At 33.6% G+C, this 27,394-nt stretch overlaps 1 protein-coding gene and 1 long non-coding RNA gene across 3 annotated transcripts in view; one reads left to right on the plus strand and one right to left on the minus strand.

Moving 5' to 3' along the window:
* Positions 1-99: 99 nt before the first annotated feature.
* The window catches only part of LOC110037285 (probable isoprenylcysteine alpha-carbonyl methylesterase ICMEL1), a 93,213-nt gene continuing 65,918 nt past the window's right edge, over positions 100-27,394 (minus strand). Inside the window, exons 11-12 of one of the 2 annotated variants that reach the window (XM_020741889.1) lie at positions 18,514-18,694; positions 100-493 (exon numbers count right to left, since the gene is read on the minus strand). In XM_020741889.1, the coding sequence (XP_020597548.1) occupies positions 18,533-18,694 (162 nt within the window). In that variant the 3' untranslated portion in view covers positions 100-493; positions 18,514-18,532. The remainder of the gene's footprint in view (positions 494-18,513; positions 18,695-27,394) is intronic. The other variant, XM_020741890.1, reaches the window with a different exon arrangement.
* Positions 1,058-9,040, plus strand: LOC110037286. The gene is made up of 4 exons (XR_002295318.1): positions 1,058-2,162; positions 4,288-4,399; positions 8,039-8,078; positions 8,173-9,040. It is a non-coding gene; the product is annotated as an uncharacterized LOC110037286 (long non-coding RNA).

Raw genomic sequence — 27,394 nt, forward strand, 5'->3', positions numbered from 1 at the left:
AAATAAGATACATATATCAACATACATTTTGATATTTTAATGCAAAATACAATATTTCACAAAACCTCGAAACTAGTTGTAATATAGTAGAGAAAGAAAGACTTGATATTTGACACTTTCAGCACAAGGAGTTGGTTACAATAATTTAAAATTAAATAGTTTAATATAATGATGGCAAGCATGCTACCAATTAACCGGTATTCATAAGCTAAGATATTACAAAATATCAGATTTAGATAACTTTATGATAAAACATTTTGTTAGGGGAGCAGAATAGTGATTCGCGTGCTACATCCCTCTTGTATCCTAGTCAATTCTGAAGAACTCTGATGATTCCTTTTTTGGTACTTCGCTCACACCAATTCATCAAAATGAAGTGAGTTAGCTATTTAAGTTATGCAAACCAGTTGACTTCTGGAAATTACAACGCCTGAAAGCAACCTTAGTATGTCAAGTCCACAAAAAAATATGCCGCATCGTCTTGTAGAAAAATCTGCGATGCCAAGCAAAAGAAAGAAACTTTTAAGAGCAAGTCCCGGCATTTCTAATAAGTCAAACAATTGTAAACTATTGAAATAATAACTTATAGGCATATTGGAAATCTGGAAGTTATACATTGTGCAATGTACAATTAGCAGATAGACTTCAGCAGCGTAGGCAACAAGGACGAAATAAAAGTCTGACGTAAATACTAACATGATATAATAGGTTATCCCTGCAACCAAGGAAGTTTTTCAAGTATTACTAAATTGACCTCTGAAGCAATTCAGTATTGGAACCATATCTCATAAAAAATTAGGTAATCTCTAAAATTGACTAAAAGCTACAGAATTTATACCTCTGAAATGAGCCCTCAGTTATTTTGTCTATTAGCATAACTTACAACAACAAACAAAACATATGACATTGCCTTCAAAACGATTAAATGAGACAAGAATTCAATAAGGATATTGTTATTCAGACGTAAAAATAAAAGAAATGTTATTCCCAACTTAAAGTGATTTCTCTTTATATTTTCATTTTTTCATTTAAATTATGGAAACTCTCTTTAAAAGTGGCATAATTATTGACCCTGGTGGCAAAACATACAGAGCAGAAAACAATAAAATAAATAGAAATCAGAGAGATAAGCTTTGCTCCTTCTTAATTTGGTCATGCAAGAATAAGTCACCTGAATGTAAGAAACAGGGAACATCTGAAAAATCAAGTAATTATTGTTATTTAGGACCATACAAGTATTGAGAAATGTTCGATGATTCAGTGAGACTTCATCAAAGTAGAAGAGTACAGATTAACTCTCATGTGAACAGTGAACTACAAGAAAAATGCAATATCTAACACTAAGCATGCTTTTCACTGTAGAGTTCAATAAAATAAAATCTCAACCAAATCTTTGGTTCAACAATGGAACCATCTCTCATAAAACAATTAGTTATTTTCAAAATTTTATTTAGCAGTGACTTATAAATTTGAAATGTAATTTACCGAGTAACTTTTCTATGGAACTTTTTCCTGAGGAGTTGATACCATAAGTAGGATGGTAAAACTTATCAAAAACCAAAAGCTGCACTTATAAATCATAGAGTTTAACTATCACTGCTAGGCCCAGAGTCAAAGACTTTTCAAGGTGGGAATGGACGATCGGAGAGTAAAATTAACTTAAATTACAATCACTAAAGCAAAAATAATAAAAAAGCCATAAAATTTGCTCTAATGTTGTCCCTTCTACATTATATAATTCTCTTCTTTCCCTCTTTTTTTATCTGAATTATTAAATAACATAATGAGTTTTTAAACAAAGGGAAATAACTAGAATTCTAAATCACCATACTCAAGAAATAGAAGTATAATGTATGCTAATCTTTAACTTAAACCATGTAATGAGTCATGCCATGTATTAAATCTATAAATGGTAACAATAGATGGTGGTGTATACATATTATATATCTTTTCATTTATGTTTCTAATGATCATAACATTTCATACTTATGTTTCTTTTCTTTCTTTACATCCGTCTCTCAAGTACCATCTAAACACAATCTAATATACCTATGGTTGACACAGACTCTGTCGACACAACAGGGAGCACAACAGATCTACTATTAATTGGGGTCAAAAGGCACCTACTTAGCCCTGGCTGGCACATCTTCGGCACAACAGAGGTGGTCTTGATTCCATTATTATATTGAGTGGAAGAAACACATGTATGCGTGTATTTCGGTGCCCACAGCTAATAACATATGAGGGTGAACACCTTCAACATGCACATATAAGCATTTATACATATAGCATTTTCATTACATTTTTTATATCATATAGTATTTCTTTAAGTGATATTATATTTTTATGTACTAAATGTTCTTCTATAAGTATCTAAAAGTCATGTTATAATCATCTAATATCTTTCTATAGGAGAAACAACCGTGTAGTCTTTGACATATATGTTTTGTACTTGACAATATGAAGACCGAAGGATTCATATTGTCCTCTTCATCTAATTGAAATCCCCCCTGGTTGGATTATGTAGATTGGGCGTTCATACCGTCAGGCCTTGCTAGTGTGGGAATTATCATTTGGGATGATTGCAGTTGCGTGGTTGGGTTTGGGCAAAAAGAGATACAATGGGATAGAATTGGAAGCAGTCTTATAGATCAAGGTAGTTGTGGAACCGTGGATGCTTAAGGCCACACGTATAATCATGGAAGGAGATAATAGCAAGGTGATGGATGCTCTTCAAATGTCAATGGAGAGGACCTTTTAGAATCAACAACTTGGACAACGCCAAGACTAGACTTTGTTAACCAACTTTCATTAGGCTTTTTTTTCATACTTCTAGATATAACAATGAGGTAGCTTATTTTTGTGCTCAGCTTGCCCTGCAAGATAGTTTTGTTAGTAAAGCTTTCATGATAATCATCCATTATTGTCTTTTGTAGAAAGGGATAGAACTTTTTGTGAATCAGATATTTCAACAGTTTTATGTACCATTTGTAACCTTTTTGATATTTTAATGCAAAATGCACACTTTCACATTATAGAACATAAGTAGAAAGAACTGGAATCAGGAATAGATTAAAAAACAATATTATAATTCAAGTATATAATTACCTGCTTCAATTATGAAAATACTTCCCAAACTTAATCAATTCTTCTCAATTGTGAACTCCTAGTAACCATACCCAATTTACACATGAGATAAATATAAAATAAAAGTCATTTAAAATATTCTTAAGCTTATCTTACAATATCTTTTAGAAAGATTATTATCAATCATGAATCTTTTATATTCTTAATGAATGAAATCAAGTCTTCGGTAGTTAATATTCTATACTTAACTCATATTTTCTTTTTTCTAAATCACTTCAATTTTTAACTATATTTTACAATTAATTAAATGGCTATAGATTTTAAATTTCTTTCATATCAATATGAATTAATAAGACTTTATTGATTATTTCCTGAATTACATCTCAATTAATTCATGATTTATCAAATATTAGTATTTACAATTAACTAATTACACCTATATAAAATTTCAAATATTATTTTATATTATATAAAATCTAAAGGTGACCTAAATTCACAAAACAGTTTTTCAAATCAGCTAATATTTATTGTTATGTATACAACAACAACAACAACAAAGCCTTAATCCCACTATGTGGGGTCGGCTACATGAATCCTTTTTCTCCATTGCGTCCTATTTAGTATCATATTTTCATTTAGTTCTAGTAAATTAAGATCATTTTTAATACAAATTTATTGTTATGTATATGTTCAAAAAATAAATATCTCAAAGAATATACCATAACTAGATTCATTTTAAACTTCATGATAGTGAATTAGAGATTAATACCATAATAAGATTCATAACATATTCATTCATACGCAGATAATTATGGCAATGCAAACTTTAAATAATAAATCCTCTCTAGGATTACAGAAATAAACAAAGAAATACAAAGAAATAGTTTATTGACATATATCTATCACTAAAGAAAATTAACTAATTAGCATCAGATTTAGCATTGCATATTTTTTGAAGTTTTAGCGTTGAATTTACATCTATTTAGCATCGTAAAAGGTCAAGGGACGGTATGTATGTCAAATAATTTCGAAGCAACATATTTGTGTTGACTTTAGCATCATTGATAAATCGACACAAATATTTTGCATCGACATTAGCGTCGGCAAGTTGATAACATAATATTTTCACTTAATAGCATACCGGATATTTTTTATGCTAATTTATTTGTGTCGCAATAATCTGACACAAGTCTAATGCAGATGCCCTAAATTTTAATCTGGTGTGCTCCAGCCTCAATTGCACCCCCTTCACTGCTTGGTAGGTTGCTCAGACGATATGAGTTCTACACAGAGCGTCCGCAGGTTTTCTCTAGTTAGGTTGCATCTCTAACAATTCATCTTGCACTGCTAGGTTATGGAAGTTCTCTGGTTTCCTGCTCTTCTTGATGGTTATTTTTCCAAACCAATCTCTTTTTTTTTTTTGGGTAAAAAATAGTTTCGGTGTTAGATATGTAATATATAAAGAGATGTATGGCTTGTATGCAAATCTTAAATTTTAGTTGTTAGACGTGTAATACATAGGAATTATGTGGTTTTTTAGGAAAAAAAATTGAAGTTTGGGTGCTAGATATGTAATGTATAAGGTTTAGGAAACATAACAAAAAATTGAAGTTTAGGTGTTGAACATATAATACATATGAGTTGTGTGAAATGCATGTAAAATTTAAATTTTAGGATTTGTATATGAAGACATAAGAATGGTGTAGTTTGTATGAGAAATATACATAAGTTTAGGTGTAATATATGTAATACATAATAATTTTGTCATTTGTATGTAAATATTCGAATTCTATCATTTGTATGTAAATATTCAAGTTTTGTTATTAGACATGTAATACATAATAATTTTGTGGTTCTTTTAAGAAAAAAAATAAGGTTGGGTTTAAGGAATGCAATACATAAGAGGTTAGTGGCATGTATGTAAAACTTAAAGTATATGTGTTACATATATAATACATATGAATTGTGTTTTATGGATGTACAAATTGAAGTTTTTAGGTATACATAAGAAATGTGTGACTTGTGTGTAAATACGAACTTTAGGTGTTTGATATGTAATACATCAAAATTATGTGGTTTGTATGAAAGATTTGAAATTAGGGCGTTAGATATGCATGTAATACATGAGAATTGAGTGGAAGACATTTAAAATTGAAGTTTTTAGAAGTATAATACATAAGAAATGAGTAGAATGAGTGTGAAAGTGGAAGTTTAAGTGTTTGGTATTTAATGCATACGAATTGTGTTGAATATATATGTAAAAATTGAAGTATATGGTATATATATGTAATACAAATTGTTGTTCAAGTTTTATATAAGTAGTGTCTATGTAAAACAAAAAGAATTACGTTGTCTGTATGTAAATAAATTGAAGTTTGGGTGTTAGATACGTAATACATAAGAGTTGTGTGGTTTGTATGTAAAAATTGAAGTAATAACATTAGATGTTTAATAAATACGAATTGTGTGGTTTGTAAGTTAAATTTAAAGTATAGGTATTACATATGCAATACATAAGATATATTTGTTTGACTGATATCTAAATGTACAAATCTATAAATCTATATATATGTTGCAGATGGATATTCAAATTTAATATCATGGATATATAATAGATTATATCTAGGAAGAAAAAGACTCACTGATGAGTTCATAAATGGTGTTGAGAAATTTGTGCAAGTGGCAACATCCTGCCCATTTATCTTTCAGAAGATAAGTTTTGATCCTCTTGTGCGAAAAAAAAATAAAACATCTCTAACAAGTAAAGAAGTTAAGTTGGATCTATACCACAAGAGATTTAAACACAATTATTAGAATCGGACTGCACATAGTGAGTACGAAACAGATGTTCAGTACAATTATGTTGGTGTCTCATCAAATTATGCCCCTCCAATGAAATACGATACTTCATAATGGCACAAACAAATAAATTATTTATGATGCCTGCGAGGCTCACTTTGTTGGGAGTGACTCCAACGAAAATAAAGCATCAAACAATGAAGCAAAATAATTCTATAATTTACTGAATGTTGCACAACAACCTTTGTGAGAAAGTTGCACTACGCATACTGAGTAGTTAATAACGCTAAGAATGTTGAGCATTAAATCTGATTTTAACATAACAAGAGACTATTTCAATCAAGTAGCAGCATGACTAAAGGAGACGAATCCTAAAGTTGATTTAGTTTCGGCATATCTTTACATAAGTAAAAGTAAATATCGTTGTCAGAAATAATATCTTAAGAGATATATTGTTGTGTTAATAATCGTAAGCCAATATAAAGACTAAGTAATAGAGACTAAATAAAGATTTTGTGAAGTTGAGAGATTCAAACCAAGGAGTAGAAAAAAAAAAAATAAAAGAGTTATCCTATACAAGTGTTTCATTTAGTCGCTCATACATTGACTCCAAAGGCTTAGCATCTATGCATACAAATCCTTACATGACATGACAATACCAGATCTTTTTATACAAATTCTTTGAGTCATTGTCAGACAGGAAAGACCAGTGACACTTAGATCATAGTTATCATGTCTTTGCAGTTGAACCACATAGCATTAGGTTTGGCTTATATGCAGATGAGTTCACATCGTACACATGTCGTAACACCCTATTCATGTTGGTCAGTAATTAGTACACCATATAATTTTCTTTTTGATATGTGCATGACCACGTCATTCTTGTTTCTAACTTTAATCATACTAAGTCTACATATCCCGAAGAAAAAAAAATTGATGTGTATTTACAACTTCTGATAGATGAGTTTCACCTATTGTAGGAAACAATACAATATCCACATATCCACAGGCATGCTGATTAATGACATTGCTACAAAATATAATTTGAATCCTGCTCTTATGTGAACGATTAGTGATTTTCTGACTTAAGGGATGTTATATGGTTAGAGCACTATCAAAAGATTGGCTTTTTCTTACTGCATGAATCTGTTCAAGGCATTTACGTTAAAGCATATAGGAAAAAATTCCTAGTTTGATTGTCATCGGAGGTTTCTAGATCATGATCACCTATTTAGAAGAAATAGAGACGTCCTCTTCAAAAATAAAGTTGAAAATCTAGTCCTGTCCTGAAAATAATGGAGGTCGAATTATGACAGATGATTAGCGAGATATCAAATATCATGGAAAAATCAAAATTAGAATTAAATCATATTTTTTATTTCAGTATAACCCAACTGGACAAAACGGAGCATTTTATGAGATCCTCTATACCGGAAGATTGATTTAATTAAACATAATCGCAATGTTATGCATATTGAAAAGAAGTTTTTTATAATAGCTTTAATATTGAGATGATTATTAAGAATAAATCAAAAGATAATGTCAAAACAAAGATTGTGCTTGATGAATTATTACAAGAGTAGGGGTTTAGAACTTCAGGAGACAAATGCAGGTAAATAATAAAACCCAAAATTACATATTATCTCACATTTGACCAAATAAGAATAATTTGTGAATGAATGCACTGTTTGAAATTTCCTAGTGTCTGTGTCAAACTTGAGCCGTTGTGTTGACTTCGGAACATGGAGACATGAAACGTTATGACCGCCTTATTTTTTTATAGTGCTTATTACCAATTGCATTCAGTGCTCTCCCGAAGTCGATACTTAATCTATTAATCGAAATAAGAGCATTCTTCATAAAGTTATGTGTTGGGGCTCTGAAAGTTGACTCGTTGAGAAAACTTGATCTGACTTTCCCCTTATTATTATGCAAGCTCTAGCGAAAAAGTCGTCCTTATTTCTTTTGACCCTATGGAGCATCTGTCCACACATCTATGCCATGAGGCTATATTGGGGGTCCAACACAGTACAGATGGATGTATTCCTTTGAAATATTTGTCTTCTCAAAAATTCAATGGACAACTTTTTGGTATTAATTAATTTTACATGCTCACATGTTTAAGAGCTTAATCGACCGCTCATCTCTGCAGAGTTGCACGTCCGGACGCATAGACGCACATGGATGAAATAGTGGGTATTTGACCATTTTCAACATGTCGATCTAAGTAAAAAAATGTGATTTCGTACGTTGTTATTATATTAATCCTTGGTTCTAATTATGTAGGAGCACAAGCACCTCAGAGACATGTAGAGGAGAGGGAGAGCGAGATCCCGACAAATGTCAGCAGTAGTGGTAGCCAATAGCACTACGTAGTCTAATTTTGAGATTTGGCAACATGCATCAGGGAAGAATGGGAGAGTTTATGGCATGAGACTGAAGGAGATTGCACTTGAGGTAAAGCTTTCTTGTGTTCTTAAAGAAGTTCAAGATCATCATTGTCAGTGCATGACGAACTTGCCAGACTGGTCACTGTTATGAGTGATGAGATCCGTTATTTGAGTGAAATCAACAAGACAATCGAGGACACTCTAACATGACTGACGAAGCATATTGCAGATCGCCATGGCAACAGACCCATGATTTTTATGGTCGAGGATGAGGACATGGATGAGTGAGAGGGAGAGGATGCTCATGATGATGCCCAAAAGAGATCTGCACATTTTTCATATTGTGTGTTGGTCATAGTATTTGCAATTTGTAATTGAATTCTACGCAAAGATGTGAACTTTTGTTCACTTAGCTTAAGGTTCGCAGAAATATATTTGTTTTCATTGTTGGTATTTATTTATGCATAAATTTTGTGTTCTGCTAGTGGATAAGTACATATTGATCAAATTGGTATTCGTTGAATCAATTGTATAAATTTGATTGTCCTTTTATATTTTTTTTACAATTGCTACAATTTTACTTCAAATTTGCGACGGAAATTTCTGACTATAATACCTCAATAATTTCCGTCGCAATTTGATAATCTCTAACGCTAAATGACCTACAGCAGATTTAATCGGACGCAAAACATGACACATTTGCATTGGTCAAAAGTGAACGCAAAGCCTCTAGTTGACATTTGTGTCCCCATCGGGCACCTCGAATCAACTTAACATCAACATGGTCAGAAGCTAAGCCCGATGCAAACAATTAGCATCAGACTATTTCAACGGTAATTGCATTGCCAACCCTAATTTCTGCATTTGATCAAGGGTTTGATGAAAATCCGACTATAAAGTTATTTTGCATCGCATTATCTTTCTTTTAGCATTGGATTATTTCAACTCTAATATGAAAAAAAAATCCATTAGCGTATCAAAACTCCATTTATTTTAAACATTTTTACTAAAAAAATTATAAACTGTGCTAAACTTTCAACATCATGACATTTAAATCCCAGTAATAATTTCACATAATTAACATCCATTTATTCCTATAAAATAGTAAACTACAGTCAAGGTTTTACATCTAATGATAAGCTGAAATCTTTGGTCTACCACCCTTCAAGAAGAAAACAAGCCCCAAACATTTTCTTCCTCTATTGCAAACACTTACTGGCACCAAAGCTCCCTAACATTAACAAATTTATTTTTTAAAAGTGTTTAGAAAAATATCTAGGTCTAGAACGGACTGGATTTTACATTAATTGGAAGGGCACACTATTTCAAATAATAAAGCGATGAATAGAGTATCGTTCTCACGTTTATCGATTACAAAATTTGGCTAAGTACTAATTTATTCTATTATTATTTTATTCAACTATCAAGTCATAGATAAAAAAGTTTTTTAACGAAGAAATCTAACTATGTAATTGGAGAAAATCTATAAATCTATGATTATCCAAAGTCTCTTATGTAAAATTATGTAAAACTCTCTAAATTTTAGTTAGCAATCAAGTAGAAACTTACCATTTAATCTCCATCGTATGTTAAGAAACACGATCATCATATTATTTATTAGAGATATATCTATCCTAAATAATGCAAATGATGGCAATGATAAATACTCATTATATTTTAATTCTCCAAATATTATATGCCCATGCACTTGAAAATTTGATTGTTTCACCACACTTGTTCCATTTGAACTCCATTGAAATCAAAAGAACACAGGAAATTCTAAAATTTGTTTGATCAAATTATATTTAAACTAAGTTTAAAGTAAAATCATAACTATTTTGATATTTCATTCATAACTTCAATATAGTTTACAAAAGAAAGTTAGATAGATCGTAAATTCAGAGAAAATACACCTAGTCTCTACACATGCTTTGGAAAAATAACAAAATTACAAATAAAACACAAAAAATTTGCAAAATTTAAGAAGTAGAACTGAATTTAGCTCTTTCAGACTGAATCTTATTCTTCTCTCATTCCTTTGCATAGTTTCTTACACTCCTCTACACACTAACTTTTCACTTTAACAAAAGTCACAAAAGTGTTTTCCCTACACTCTAATCACCTCATACAGTAACTACTCACAAAACACTCTAATATACTCAAATTCATGTCCCCACAGCCATAACAACAAAAAAAAACTACTAAACTTCTAATTCTGCTCCTAAACCTATTTAGATGATTGTCTTATTGCAGCGCTACAAACAAGCACTACAATGCTGGTCAAGTAGCATTACGATGCTGCAAATGTAGCGTTGTGGTGCTCTCTCCAACTACAGTAGTGTTATAACACTGCTATAGCAACTCCGTTATAGTATTAACTACCGTACACTACTACAATATGTTTATAAATTTTATTATTTCCGCGTTGATATGATCTTTTAGTTCATCCTTGTTTTATTTGTACCATTATTTTTACATCTATATTTGAAATCTTTATCTCCCACAAAGTTAAATTTTAATTTAAAATTTACTCGTAATTTAATTTAATTTGCCTACTCATCAAAAACTTAAAATTATAGTTAAATAAAAAGTAAATGAATCTTATTTAGGTTTTACAATTGTCCGATCAACCTAATCGACTTCACTCGAGAACAAACTCTCTCAAAAGCTCTTGGTCTAGTGATCAGACCATTTTATGTGAAAGCCTGATTGAGCCTTCAATTTGCATAGTATCTTACACAGATCTCCATGCACTTGTGACTCCTTTGTTCGACAGCTTAAGTGCTTGTGTTACCTCGGTTCACATGAATCAATAGCGAGCACACTTGGCACAATTCCAGCTTCAACGCTCACTTTGCTTGTCTCATTCCCCAATGCAGAATGCCAGCAAGCACGCCCAACTCACGCTTAGTCGAACTCATCTTGTCTTCCTATTGCTCGCAATTGACCAAGTGAGCTAGCCCAGCACTTTCGTCTCCAATTCCTACGCAAGCCCGTACGACACTGGACTAGGGATTGTCCCCTTCATCTAGTTCACCTCACCTTAAAACAACAAAAGTAGGAGCATCTCTCGTCTCCTCGAATCTTCCTATAATTCATTTCTTGGGCATCGAAATCACTAGGGTTCAGTTTTTTGCATGTCCACTCTTCGTCTCTAAAAGTGGTTGAAATCGATCAGCTTCACAAAATTGTACCCCTTGTTAATGAGGGGTCCTAAAACATCCTCAAAATTTATTCAGACAAGTAAAGAATGAATTATCAAAATAAGTCTAAAACTTATCATCATAAGAATAGTATCAATGGTGAATACATAAATTTGATATATCAAACATATGTTTAAAGATAATATGATTAAATCAACATCTAGATTCTGATATAAGATGAATAGAACAATACTCAACATCTCATATAGAATGACAATAGTAGACAACACTCATATGATGAAAATAGTGTATGTATATACAACACTCATATGATGAAAATAGTGTATGTATAATAACAGCTATCAATCTTAACAACATTACCATCAACAACAACAAGTTTTTTAGGCTCTTGGTGAGTTGAGGCATAAATCCTTAGTTGAATATTTTGTTGTGTTTGTTCCTTATCAGCAAAATTGAGACAATTTCTCAACAAATGTCTAGACTGCCAACATAAATAATAAACTTTAAAGCCAAAATATGCATATACCATAATGTAGCTTCCCCCACTTAACGAAAGGCTTTGTAGAGTTATTTTCGGTCTGAATATTAACTCCACTGGCATATAATTTTATTTTCTTCCCATTAGATCCTCCAAAAAGAGTTATTGTTGTCACCTCTTTCCAGCTCTTCCTCATGTAAATATCCCTGCGCTTTTGAGTGATTTGGAAAACAAGTTCCACTCACCTGACACTTTTCACTAATATTTAATAATTTTCAATCCCAAGTGGCATTAATAAGAAATTGAATCATTCAACTCAAATAGAAATTCATAGCTTGGCTCCTTTGCAATTAATACTAGCTAATGTGCACACCAAGATAATATTATAAATTTTATCTCATAAAGCATGATTGATTTATCCTTTGAATCAATCTAATAACTTTATCTTACATATGCTTTCATGTAAAAAGGGACACAAACCAGTCTCAAAACAAGTTTACAATCTTCCCAAACATTCAACCCATTTATTATACCTCCCAACCTACCATGATGTTGCCCTCATTATAATCTTTTAGCTTCTTTATCCAACCCATGCATTTACAGGCACATTTCTCTCATTTCGGCTAGATATAATATCTAAAGTCTTCTTGATTCGCAATAGTCAATATTCAACTTCAATTGGTACTTCAGCTAACTTAAACAATGGCAACCGCAAATCCTGAAACATCTTCAGATATTTATCCATGGTCATTGTACCACTGCTTCTGTTAAACTGAGATCTAGAGTCTTGAATAAGCTCGGTCATAGTCGCAATCATTTGGAACAAGGTATTTAAATTAAAGTGGTATTGGGTGGCAATTACTCTACCACCATATTAGCATCCCCATCTCCACTTGAGCATCCATATGCATGGGATAAAATAATATTTATTTTATTAAATTAACCGAATCCAATTCTCTTAAATTACTCATGATTAAAATTTGTAACTATCTTAAGGAATCTTTTAATAAATTAATATTACATAATCTAAACATTTCTCAGATACACTATTTTCACGACCCAACCTAGAGGCTTGGAATTTTCAAAACAAAAAACAGACAGTCAACAATGGAATTCTTTTTAACTACAATGTCTAAGTCTAACAAAAAAGAAAAAGCCATAAAATTCTAAAATCAAAACCACTAGTAAAATAACATATCTTTCCCTAATGTTGCCCCTTCTTTAGAACACATTTATCCTCTCACGCATTTTTTTCCATGATATTAAATATCATAATATAAGTTTTCAAAATAATTTAGTAAAATAAATTACAGTTTAAATCATAGCACTAAAAAAATCAAAAACAACATGTATGCTAGTATTTTATTTAAACTATGTAATCAATCATGTCATGTACTAAATCTATAAATAATAACAATGTATGATGATGGATATAGTTATAAATTTTTCATTTACGTTTCTAATGAGCATCTTATTTCATATGTTTCTTTTATTTCTTTAGATTCATTTCAGGAGCACCATCTAAACATAGCATCACCGCCTTGATATATAATTAAACGACATAATAGTGTGCAAAACATATTTATTATTGTCCAAGACGAAAAAAAACTTATACATCCTCAATTGCCATAGTAGGGTGTTTTAATGCAACAGTTCATCTCCTCAAGGGAGCCGGTAGCAAAGATTGAGAGGTAGACGCCAAACTTGAGTGAGGAAAACTTATCGGGGGAGTCGATCGACGCATACGAAGTCAGGAACATTGACGAGCACAAGCTAAGACTTTCTCGTAACTAAAGGAAGTGGTGTTGATGGATGAACAGAGGAGGCGAGAGGCGAGATGCTCGACGAGTGCGACAAAACCTGAAAGAACAGGCATGGGCGACGATGTGCTAAAATTGAATCAAGTTCAACTGCGATCTTCTGCACAAGGTCAAAGTGATGGAAGCGGAGGAAGGAGGGGAAGCTACAACTGTGCAGATTAGGCAAGCAACCAAAGTAGGTTGAGTATTAAGTTTTAGCTTAAATATTTTTTGTGTTAGTAATTAATGTTAAATTTTATTGAATTAGTTAGGACTCACAGTATAGACTTTTAGCTTGGAAGGGAGAAGTAGGAGTTGTGCATGATTTAAAGGAGGGAGATTGATCTAAGCAAACTCTGCTAAAGTAAACATTGATTTATATTATATCCTAATTAATTTAATTATATGTATTGAATAACAAAATAAAGTTTTTAGGATTACATAAATAAAATGAAGGAACTTAATACGTAACTAATGTAAAGTTAATAGTTAATTAAAATAATATGAATAAATTAAATTTTAGTAATATGAATACAAGGTTTATTATAGGCATCATTTTAGGAAAGTCTAGATCAAGACAAATCCAAAAACAAATAAATCGCTATCGAGTTGAGTGCTCGATCTTATGTTATAGTAATATTTTGTTTTCTTCTCGACTAAATGCATTTACAGTTACTATTATTTTATAGCACTGCATATCCATAATTTATGGTTCTATTAAATTTTGTTCATATTGTAGGAATAACATGTGCACTCAACATTATTTAAATTATCATAGATATTGAATCTTATACAAGTATATTGACTGATATACAAACATGAATGAAATGATCATTACTAGATAGTGCTTGCTTTAGTATGCTTACATATGCATACTTGGCTATAATACAGTTCACCCTTTTATGGTAATAACAAGGAAACGCTAAGGTACTCATACATATAAATCAAAAAGAATAATGATATTGGTGTGCCTTAACTTGTATGATTTTTAGACGGTGCTCCTATGACAGTTGCATAGTTATAAAATTATATATATATATATATATATATATATATATATATATATATGTGTGTGTGTGTGTGTGTGTGTGTTATTGATATAGTAAATCACATTAAATGTTATGAAATATTTTGATCACAAATTATCCAATGTTTTTATATTGATTAAAAACTTAACTGACATGCATACTGTTTCTTTCTTAGTGTATTTTTATAGCCTAGGAGTGTGAGTAATTACTAACTTTAGTTAGCTCACTATTGTTAAGAGAATAAAGATTGAAGATGAAATGATTATAGAAGAAACACACAAATCGTAATAAGTTAAATTAAATTGCACTGCTCTAATTTACTTTCTTTGGTGGCTCTTTCATTAAGTAGATATTAGTAATCGAAAATGAAAATATAAATATTTTTTTTTCCACAATCCAACCGTCTGTACACGTCTTGGTTAATTCCAAAACCCAGACCAGTTCGTAACATATGTTATCTTAGTTTCAATACTATATGAAATAGAGCACAAATATCTACACTTGGGGGTGCATTGACATTCTCAATCAGTACCATAAGAGGGTGAACTTCTTTCAACATGTATATAAAAGCATTCATATATAAAGCATTTTATTACAATCATCATAAGATATATTATTTTCTTATGAAATATTATATGCTTATTATCTACTAAACATCATTATATAAGCATTTAAAAGTCATGTTGTAATTATCTAATAGCTTTATAGAAGAAATTACTGTGCAACCATTCATGCAGCAACGTTGACAAACATGCTTCATTCTTAACAGATGAAGATCAATTTAATATAAAACTAATTGGTATAAAACATATAAGGAAAGAACTTGAATTATAAATAGATTAGGAAACAATACTATCATACAGAAATTTTATTACCCACACCAATTATGTAAATACTTCTCGGACTAAACTTTGTCTTCTCAATTATAAACACTTATAAATCTTACCCAATTTAGAAATGATACATATATACAACACAAGTCATTTAAAACTCTCATAAACGTACCTTACAATCTCTTTTAGAAAGATTATTATCAATCATGATTTTTATAATAATAATTAATGAAATAAAGTCTTTGATAGTTGAAAATCTATCCAAAACTCAAAATTTCACTTCTTTATTAAATCACTTATATTTTTAATTATATCCTATAATTAATGATATGGCTATAAATTATAATTTCTTTCATATCAATACGAATGAATATCTCAATTAATCCATTCATTATAAACTATTACTATTTACTCTAATTACACCCAAATAAGTTGGGTCAACATTATATTATATTACAAACAGACAGAGAGACAAAGAGATAGATAGATAGATAGATAGATAGATAGATAGATAGATAGATAGATAGATAGATAGATAGATAGATAGATAGATAGATAGATAGATAGATAGATAGATAGATAGATAGATAGATAGATAGATAGATAGATAGATAGATAGATAGATAGATAGATAGATAGATAGATAGATATAGATGGATGGATGGATGGATGGATGGATGGATGGATGGATGGATGGATGGATGGATGGATGGATCGATAGATGGATCGATGGATCGATGGATCGATGGATCGATAGGGTCGATAGGGTCGATAGATCAATATATCGATAAATGGATGGATCGATGGATCGATGAATCGATAGATCGATAGATCGATAGATCGATGAATCCATGGATAGATCGATCGATAAATAAATGGATAGATAGATCGATGGATAGATAGATAGATAGACCGATGGATAGATCGATAGATAGATAGACCGATAGATAGATGGATCGATGGATCAATCGATAGATGGATCGATAGGATAGGATAGATCAATAGATCGATAGATAGATAGATAGGATCGATAGGATAGGATAGATCAATAGATAGATAGATAGATAGATAGATAGATAGATAGGATAGGATAGATTGATAAAATAGAAAGTTCGATAGATAGATCAATAGATAGATGGATAAACAAAGAGATAGATAGATGGATAGACAGAGAGATAGATAGATGGAAAGAAGAATAGAAGGATAGATAGATAGATCGATCAATCGATAGATAGAAGGATAGATAGGATAGAAGGATAGACAGGACAAATCGACGGACAGGACAGATCGACGGAAAGGACAGACGGACAAATAGATACTCAAAACTAATTTTAATCAACTTATATATATTATCACGTACATACTCAGAGTAAAAATCCTTCAACTAAAAGACTACAATTAGATACATTTTAAGCTTCATGTTAGAAAATTAAGAATTTGTACAATTATAATATTCATAAAAATTTGTTAAATATTTTGATATTCATTTTTATGCAGGTAACTTTGGCGTCACAAAACTTACATAATAAAACTCTCTCAATGCGTATAGAAATAAAAATTAAGGAATAGCTTATAAAATAAATCTATCAAGACATCTTTCATTTTAAAAATTATTACAAAAAGTTTACACTTTCTGCATAACTTTCGGTACAATAATTAAATTCCAGTATTAATTTCATTTAGGCATTAACCATTTATTCCTAAGGAAATAGTAAACTAAGTCAGGTTTTTACATTTTGCAACAAGAAGAAATCTTCAATCTACCCTTCAAGAAGGAAGCAAATCCTAAATGTCTTCTTCCTCCATTGCAAATAAATACCTGTTACCAAAGGTCGTTCACCCTAAAAAAATTATTTTCTGTGTTCTAAAAAAATATTTAGGTTTATCACTTAAAATTAAATTCAAATAAAACTTACCTGAAATCCTGTTTAGCTTGCATGACTGCCAGCTCAAGTTGATCAAAACCACAGGAAGCCAAACACTCCAAAAAGCTCTCGATTTTAATCTCGACCTTATTATACAAAAGCCCGATCTAGTTTTTTATCTGCACAGTATCGCACGTAGATCTCCACACTTGCATGCCTCTCTTTCTCCGGTGCAATCACACGAGTTAACTCGGCTCACATTAACCCATTGAAACTCAGAATGATTCATGCTCTATCACTCGCTCCTAAATGTGGAATGCCTACAGCTTCGCTCACCAATCTAGGCTTAGGATAAGACCGAAACAAGCATGCCAAACTCATCTCGTCTCCTCTTGCTCACAATTGATCGAGCGAGCTTGCCTAGTGCCAACTCCTCATACTCATCTTCGTATCCTGTTCCCACTCAAGCCTGTTTGGGACAGCACAAGGGATCGATCGCTTCAACTGGTTCACATCCCATATAACAGTATAAGTGTTTGTCTCTCTCGTCGCCTCATTCCATCTCCGTGTGGGTTTGTTCCTCACAACCCTTCCTCTATGAAAATGGTCAAAACCGCTCGACTTCACACATTTTCACCCCCTGATTAACAAGGCGTAACAAACTATATAAAATGACCACGTTAACAACTTTCAATTAGGACATTGCTAATATAATTCAGATTTATAATTTTAAGGAGTCATTCCAAACTTAAACACATTTATTTATAGTAATTATATTTTTCCACAGAAACAAGGAAAGTTCATATCCACCCCCACCTCAAGCCAACCGTAGACAAAAGAAATTGTGTGAAATTGATTCGTACAACAAATTTCACCACAGCAACAACCAAATAACCCATCTAACAAGGAACTATAAATGTAATTATGAAGGTTAGCATCAGAACTTCCAGGAGACATGTACCAAGCTTTATTTAAGTTGACTGGAGTATGAACTTGGTTGGAATCATATGATTTATTCTGTAATATTTTTTCTTGCAAGAACAGTGCATTAATCGGTTTGTTTTGATCACCTCAAAATTCGGTTGAGATTTAAAAAGGGCTGACTTTGCGAGCTAATTGCAGCATCAATTCAGGAACAAGACGTCTTGCAGGAGGTGCAACAGCATCCTCAGCTAGAGAAGCAGCATCACCAACATGGATGTAAGAGAGTATGTCTTCAAGTAGCGCATCTCTACCACCTCTCAAAGGATCCTAGAGAAGGTCAAGAGAAGACAATAAGCATTTTTCAAATAAAGAATACAAATAAAGCCTATTTGGTTGGAGATTGAGCCTGACTCTAGGCAGGTTAAGCCCCCAACATGTTTGGTTTAGTCTTAGGACAAGTAAAGAGATAAGCTTGTAAGCATGATCCTTTAGTAGTCTTAAGCCATTTGGTAGTTCAAAAAGATAATTAATATAAGCTCAAAAATTTGGAGAAGATGAAAAAGTTGAGTTAGAGTGAAAACGGTGTTAGAAGTTAAAATATAATTTATCAATAAGCAGTTTAGCAAAAAAATATTATGTATTCTCATGATGATATAGGTATACAATGCCGGAGAAGCCAAGAGTTGAGGTGCTCAAGAAGAAATAACTATGTTATTTAAAAACCAATTTGAAGTACAAAGAAACTTTTTGAGAGTATAAAATAATTATCATCACATTAATATTAATGTAAGCATATAGAAAATATTACGCTTCCATGTATATAATATTCCAAGTTCAAAATTCTTGATATACTGTTTATCTAAAAATGTTCCAATATAACCTAGTTAAGTCTATAGAACGCATGGTCTATAGATAATCTAACCATCCATATTACCTATTTCGACCTTATCATTATTCATGTCCTCTTTTTTATATATTGGGTTACATGTCCACTTATCTTCCACTATCACCTCGCACTTATCTTCATCCTCAAGATTTACAACTCTAGAATTTAAAGCTCTAATACCTATAGTTACTATAACTCATTTCCTAGCAAGAATTCCTGCTTCAAATACTCTTGATGTTCACATCAAATTCATGTCAATGGATAGCTAGCTCTTTTGTGTGTTAATCATTGAGCACCTATCTATTAAATAAAGACAAGGTGCTTAGATCACAGCCTGGTGTATTAAGTCAAGCTGTTCACCTGGGCACACCTTCGTAATGATTCTAACTTGGAATAAGTGTGAGGCATTGTATCTTTGCCTTGCATTGCCCAAACGCCTATGTGAGCGCCTGACTCATCTTCAACAACACTGCTAATAAGTAGCCGATTAGAGTAATTAGGAATTAATTAATGGTTAACTGTAATCCAATGACTGATCTAATTATAGCATCAAGCATGATGGTGACTCCAAAATTGATGCCAACAATAGCCTCCTACAACGATCGGCGACTCCAAACAACATCCTGGACACTTCCTACAGCCTCCTACAGCGATCGGCAACTCCAAACAGCAACTTGGGCATTTTCTACAGCCTTCTACAGTGATCGGCAACCTCAAACAGCACTTATACAGCAATTTCTCAGCTCAAAAAGCACTAAACAGCAGCATACAGCACTTGTAAACTTTCAAAAAGCATATTCTAGCACTTTCTCAGCTCAAAACAGTCTTAAACAGCAGCCTGCAACAATTGTAAGCTTTCAAACAGCACTTATACAGCCTACAACACTTATAAGCTTTCAAACAGCACTTATAGCACTTTCTCAGCTCAAAACTGCATTTTTAACTCCTAAAACGCTAATTCGCAGTGCTACACAGCACTTAACTCACAAAAAATATTTTTAGAAGCTTCATAATCAGCATTTAAATGGGGCGCAAAATCTGCATTTCAAGACTCCAAGATGGTACATAAACTGCTTCAAAACAGTGCACAAATCAGCATCAAAGTGGTGCATAAAACCCCCAAAATCAGCTCATAAACCAGCCCCAAAACGACCCTATGCAGCATCAAAAACTGCACTCAAACCGTCTCCATGACAGCATTTAAGTGGCCCAAAACCAATACTTAAATGGGGCAAAAAACAACATTTTCAACTCTCTCAAAACAACGATGTATGTGGTAAAAACACTATTTTCAACCCCCTTAAAACAACGAACGTGTGGGAGAAAAAAAAGGCATCTTCAACCCTCTCAAAAGATTATAGATATTATATTTTATAAACCTATGATAATCCATAAAGTATTTCTCTACCGAATAACCCAAGCAACCATATCTTTATTTCATGAGCATATGGCTCTTTCATAGAAGAAAAACGAGATAATAATTGCAGTTGAACATTCATCTCAATGGACATTGATTTTAAAGAAAAGATTTCTCATTCATAATGACAGCTTTGTATAAGCGCAGTTGGTTAGAGAAAAAAAATTAAGCAATCTTTTCAGGATGATTTGTAACATAAAAATCACTAAGATAATCAAAGAAAATAAACAAACAAAGAATTTTGCAATCCGATTTTATTTTGCATAATTCCTATAGGCAATAAAATATATAAACAAAGAATTATTTGCCTGTTTCATTCTCAAGTGATACTTACCTCAAACAAAAGTGGTGGGAAGGAGGAAGTCGACGGCTTCGTTCGAATGTGGGAGGTGTTCGGTCGAGAGAGCGGCGAGCCAAGGGAAGAGGTAAAGTCGAAGTAGGCGAGGGAGAGCTTTACGCTGAGAGAGTGAAAGCAGTTGCCTCTCGAGTGGGAGAGGGGTCGTGCGGTTGAGACAGGAAGGAGAGAGAGGGAGAGGCGAGAGAGAGTTCGCTTTGCAAAGAGGAGAGTGAAGCGGGAGAGAAAAGGAGAGGTCGATGCAGGTGAGCGCAGGAGAGTTTCTGGGCGAACGTGAGTGAAGAGCGGGTGAGGCGCCAAACTTGTCGAGAGCAGGGAAGAGGAATTCACGGTGCAGAGGGAGGAGAGGTTGAGCGAGGGAGAGCGGTGCAGAGGGTGGCAAGGTTGAGTGAGTGCGAGCAGTCTTCAGTTTGTCTGGGAGGAGGCGAGGTCGAGCGGTCAATAGAGCCTGGACAAGGATCAAATTGAGAGAGAGAGGGGGAGCGAGCGGGGGATGGTGTCGAATGCCTGGAAGAAGGGGGAGCCGAATTGTAAAGTCAAAGTTTCGATAGAGCCGTTACGTGAAGCAATTGGCGGTAGACTAATTTGTTTCAATGCGCAGAGGAAACTTAATTGGAAAAACTTAACACTAAATTATATTCAATTATTGTGGGATTAAATGATATATTTGAAATTTGAAATTTGTGAGCTGAGGTAATTAGCCCGTCTTCACCCCGCATTCAGCCCAAGTCGAACCTGAGTTGAACCTGGGTTGAGCCCAGACCCGCTCCCCATAAATTAAAAAAAAAGTTCATCGATTTTCGTGTCGTTTGTGTGCGCACGGAACCATAGTGATATAGATGTCCTTCCTAGATAAAGTTAACGTCTCCGACGCATCCGTGTGGTTTGTTTCATGATCTGGGGTCGTCCGAACAAGTTCGTCGACGATCGGGCCAAAAAATGTGTCAAATTTGATTTTATTGAATTTTGGGTTGTGACTAGGTCATTTTGAAAATTGACTCAGTTTAAATGTCGGTGCAATGTGTGAATTGTGTTGTTCGCATTGCCGAGTCATGGAGGGTTCACCTATGGTCGTTTGATCCTAAAAGAACTCCTTTTCGGGTCCTCTACATGTTAGTCCTTAGCCCTTGCAATTAAGAGTGGAGCGCACAAAAAATGAGTCAAGAATTGGCTTGAAAATATATGGAAGATGGGCTCTATTACTAGTCCGCTATGATGGTCAACAAAGAACTCTTAAAGCTAGATTATGGGTTCTAGGAGTAGGAAACTAAGAGTGGTTTTGGGGTAGCTTGTGTGTTTCACGATAAGCAGCTTATCCTGAAACGCGGCCCACGGGTAGACAGTGGGGGTCGACCCGTGGCCTGCATTTAGTGTAAAAATGAAACCACGTTTTCGGATAAAAAGTCAAAACGTGTGATCCAAATGATATCACGGTATTTTCAAAAATGCCCCGCACTTAAGTTTAGGATTATATTTGAAGGGCAGACACTTAAGTTGCCCCAAACAGGCCCTAAGAACTCACTGAAAATAAAGTCAACAATGTGCTTCCCCGAGAATTTCTCGTCTTAAACCATCAACATCTGGAACATAAACTCTGTTTTTATACCTCAATAAACCATCCTGATATGGCACATATTTCTCTAAACAGCCTGTCTTAACCTGATATAGAGTTTCTGAATACCATTATCTCTGGGTGAAGAGTCCCTATTTCTGCCCTTCAAAGTTGATTACACCGTCAACTGATATGGTTGAACTATGCTATCATCACCGAAATCAACTACAGATAGATAATGTCAAGCTTTGCAGATCTTTAATTAACTACACCTGTTGAGTAATTAAATAATTCAAATTACCTGAAGCTTTCCTACTCAATGAGTCAACAACGACATTCGTCTTGCCGGGATGATAATGATATCTAAATCATAATCTTTAATAAATTACAGTCATCTTCTCTGCCTCAAGTTCAACTCTTTCTGAATGAAGATATATTTCAAACTCTGGTGGTTAACATAAACTTTGCAACTAACTCCATACGGATGTCTCCATTTATTAAGTGCAAATATAATTGCAGGAAGCTCCAAATCATGTGTGGAATAGTTCCTTTCATGATTCAATTATTGTGATGCACATGCAATGACCCTACCATACTGTATAAGCACACAACCCAAACCCCTCAAAGTTGCGTCACTAAAAATCTAAAACCCATCAGAACCTGAAGAAATGGCCAAAATTGGAGCGGACATTATGTAAGTCTTCAGCTTTTTAAAAGCCTCCTCACAACAATCAGACCAATCAACCTTCACTGTCTATTGAATCAACCTTGACAATGGTATACCAATCTGTGAAAACCCCTCAACAAACCTCCTGTACTAACCAACCAGACCTAGAAAACTCCTGACCTCGGTAACAATAGTAGGTCAATCTATAATCGCTATGACCTTATTTTGTTCCACAGATATGTCGTTCCCCACTGATAACGTGCCCATGAAAAGTCATACTTTTAAGTCGAAATTCACATTTAGAAAATTTGCATAAAGTGTATTATTCTTCAAAACCTGCAATACGGCATGTAAATGATAGACATGACTGACATCATCCCTCGAATACACCAGAATATTATCTATAAAGATGATCACAAAATTGTCCAAAAACTGCTCATCGGATCCTTGAAAGTTGCTAGAGCATTTGTTAGTCCAAATGGCATCACCAACAATTTATAGTGCCCATATCTGGTCCTAAAGGCAGTATTCACTGTCATATTATCTAATCCTCAACAGCAAGTTTTCAACATCCACCGAACCTCCTCCTCTAGAAAAGAAAGGTGGTCCCATATCCTAAAATAATTTTAAATACTTATCCATCTGACCTCCTCAACTGAACCTAGCCAGAGTTTGAGAGTTTTTAATCAACTACATTACTGCAATCAACATTTCAGTAAATGCATCAGTATTCATAGTAATTTGTGGGGGTAAATCAACTTTTACAATATCATTTCTAGTTTTGCGCCCCTAATATTTCATATTTCTGAAATAGCATAAGAAAAAATTATAATTAGATACAACTTAATTTCTTGTCGATATCACCCATGAAAGATAGTAATCATCCTAATAGCACTTTTAGATCATTATCAAACCTAATTTCACTGATATCACTTTTTTTACGACCTAGCGCAGTGCTTCAAATTAACTAAAGTGGATAATGCAGTCGGGCGACATTAACATCTGACTAGCCAAATTTTTAAAACTTCCAATATATATAAAAGAGTTGTTAATAATCGACGATTATGATAAAGAAATTTAAATCATCCAACAATAATAAAAAATTTGTTAGAAAAATCTCAATCAACACAATCATATATGTCTATCCAAAAGAATCTGTGCAAAAATTGAATTTTAACAAAAGTTAAATCTTTTGAATTTTAAAAGACATGTTTATTGTCCATGAGACATATTCCTTCATAAAAGAACTTTCCAAAATGTCTAGATGCAATGAATCACTCCATGGGGCATTTAGAACATGTGGACCCTTCAAAATTCGCGCAAAATTTGTCCTGAACCGCCCTAATTCATAAAAAATCATCTTTGGCGCCTCAGGCGCTGATTCTGGCATTTCAGGCCCCAAGTTGCTTAAGATCACGTTGTTTTGGGTTCAGGCGCTTCAAGCACCACCTCTTTGTAAAATGGCGCTTCGGGCGCCAGCTCTCTGTAAAGTGGCGCTTCAGGTGCCAGATTCACAAAATTCGCTATTTTCGCTCCAAATTTCATCTTTTTTACTACTTTTGCTTGCCCCAAATGCTTAAAATTGATATCCTGCAATAAAAATATGAAAATAACATTCTTTAAAGTGTCATATCACCAAAAATATGTATAAAATGTATACTTAAACTAGCACATTATTTTGGTGTATCAGTAGTCCTTATGATTTAATTTAGCTTTAATTTCATATAAATTTTAAATAATTAAAAATGTACATTCATCCATCTGTTATTTTTTTGCTCACATCCCTTATACCATTTCAAATTTTCCAAGTTTAATTTCATGAATGAAGTACTGGTTTTAAATATTTTATTATAATTATTCATTTAATTAAACATTAATTTAACGCATAAAAGAAAAAAATCACTCACATTTAAATTTAAAATACTTCTGAAAAGTTTAACTCACTTCACTTCACAACACCTAAACCAATTAAATGTGAATATAACAATAAGAATTACATACTAAAAAAAAGTCATATTTAAATATAAAAGATTTATTAAACGCTAACCACTTTTAACTTTAGGATTCTTTGTCTTCCTTAACTTTAGGATTTTTTGTCTTCCTTAAATCCCAAGGATTTATCGAATTCTTCCCACCTCTTAAGGTTTGTTTGAGGGAGCTGCAGCTTATTAAAAAACATCTGTAAAGTTGCTAAAAGAATAATTTGATGTTCAAAAAACTGCGATGGGTATTATAATTTTTTTTTTTTTTGAAAAAAACTGAACACGACTAGAAAGTTGTACTGCACCTAACCAGAACCGGTGGGAAAATGCATATTTCAGAAAAAGCTTTTTGAAAAAACTATCAAAACATAGTTTACCTAAACAACCACAACTGCGGTGTGGTGCCGCGCCGCGCCGCTGCCGCACCGCTCCCCCAACAACAATAATACCTTAATCCCACTATTTGAAGTGGCTACATGAATCCTTGTTCTCCATTGTGTCATATTTAGTATTATATTTCCATTAGTTCTAATAAATTAAGATCATTTTTTATACAATAAGCCCAAGTCTTCCTAGGTCTACATCTACCTTCCTTAACATAAATTGAATCTACAACATCTATACTCATAATCGGATCTTCAGATGGTCGACATTTAATGTGTTCAAACCATCTAAGACGACTCTCTCTAAATTTCTTATTCACTGGAGCTACACTAACCCTATCACGGATATATGCCTTTCGCATTTTGTCTCTAAGTGTAAAGCCACTCATCCACCTAATCATTCTCATCTCGACAGCACTTAACTTAGTATTATGCTTATCTTTTAAAGGCCAACATTCATCGTCATAGAGCAATGCAGGTCTCACCACCATCTTATAAAATTTTCCTTTCAGTCTAAGAGGTACTTTTCTATCACACAAAAGGCCCGAAGCATACCTCCATTTCAACCAACCAACTTGAATTCTACTATTAACATCTCCATCTATATTACCATTGCTTTGAACAACAGACCTGAGATATCTAAATCGTTCACACATTTTAGTTATTTGATCACCCAAAGTTACACTTTTGTTACTAGAGCGACTACTACTAAAATTACATTCCATGTATTCAGTTTTAGTTCTACTCAATTGAAGGCATTTAGACTCCAATGTAGACCTCAATAAATCAAGTTTTTCCTGGGCTTTTCTCTCATCTTATCCACGAGAAGGATATCATCAACAAAAAAACATACACCAAGGTACATCCTCCTGTAAATGTCCAGCAAGACTATCCATAAATAAAGCAAAAAGATATGGGCTTAAAGCCGATCCCTGATGTAATCCAGCAGAAATAGGAAAATATTTGGTCAATCCTCCAGTTCGAACAAAAGTAACAGCTCTAGTATACAAATCTTTAATGACTTGAATATAAGTCATATCAACAATTTATTGCTCTAGTTTCCTCGCGTTCGATCCCGCTCGACAGGAAGAGCGCTAGATTCCTTGCAGCGCCAAAGAACTCCGCCCGATCCCACTCGCCTGCTCCTCCCTCTCGCCCACGACAAAGTTGTACGCTCGGTCCCAGCTCCTCTTCTGCGAACAGAAGCTTTGGACCGAACTCCCTCTTCTTCTGCTAGATTCAGGTCCCCTCGCTTGCCAAGCTCTCTCTCTCTCCCGCTCGACTCTGCTCGATTCAGCTCCCATTCCGCTCCCCCCCCCCGCAGCACGCAGAAGAAGCCATGCTCGAGCTTGCCTCCTCCCTTCTTGATCGACAGAGCTCCCGCTCCTCTCTCCCACTTTCCTCGTCTATTCTGCACGGAAGTAGCCCTAAACGGACTCCTCCCCCTTTTAGCTGTCTTCTTCCCTAAAGGTTCTGAGATTCGTCGATACAGGTTCTACCTCCTTGCTTTAATTATGTTTTCGGATACCTTAATCGAACCTTTTAAAGTTTATTTTAAAGCTGGAGAAGAGAGGGGACTTAAAAAGCGGTAGGAGGTCATCTTTACTGGTTTGCAAAATTTGGAATTAAATCTTGCTAAAATCCTGCTACCAAACCGCCTCTTGGGGTTTTATGCCAAGCGAGCCAATGTGAGGGTTTGATAAATGATCCAGAAGCGATTGCTGTTATAGCCTAATATTTGTGTAGATTCTTTGATCTTGATAGATTGATCTTGATAGATTGTTG

The sequence above is a fragment of the Phalaenopsis equestris genome, unplaced genomic scaffold (genome assembly GCF_001263595.1).
Source record: "Phalaenopsis equestris unplaced genomic scaffold, ASM126359v1 Scaffold218084, whole genome shotgun sequence".
Lineage (NCBI taxonomy): Eukaryota > Viridiplantae > Streptophyta > Magnoliopsida > Asparagales > Orchidaceae > Phalaenopsis > Phalaenopsis equestris.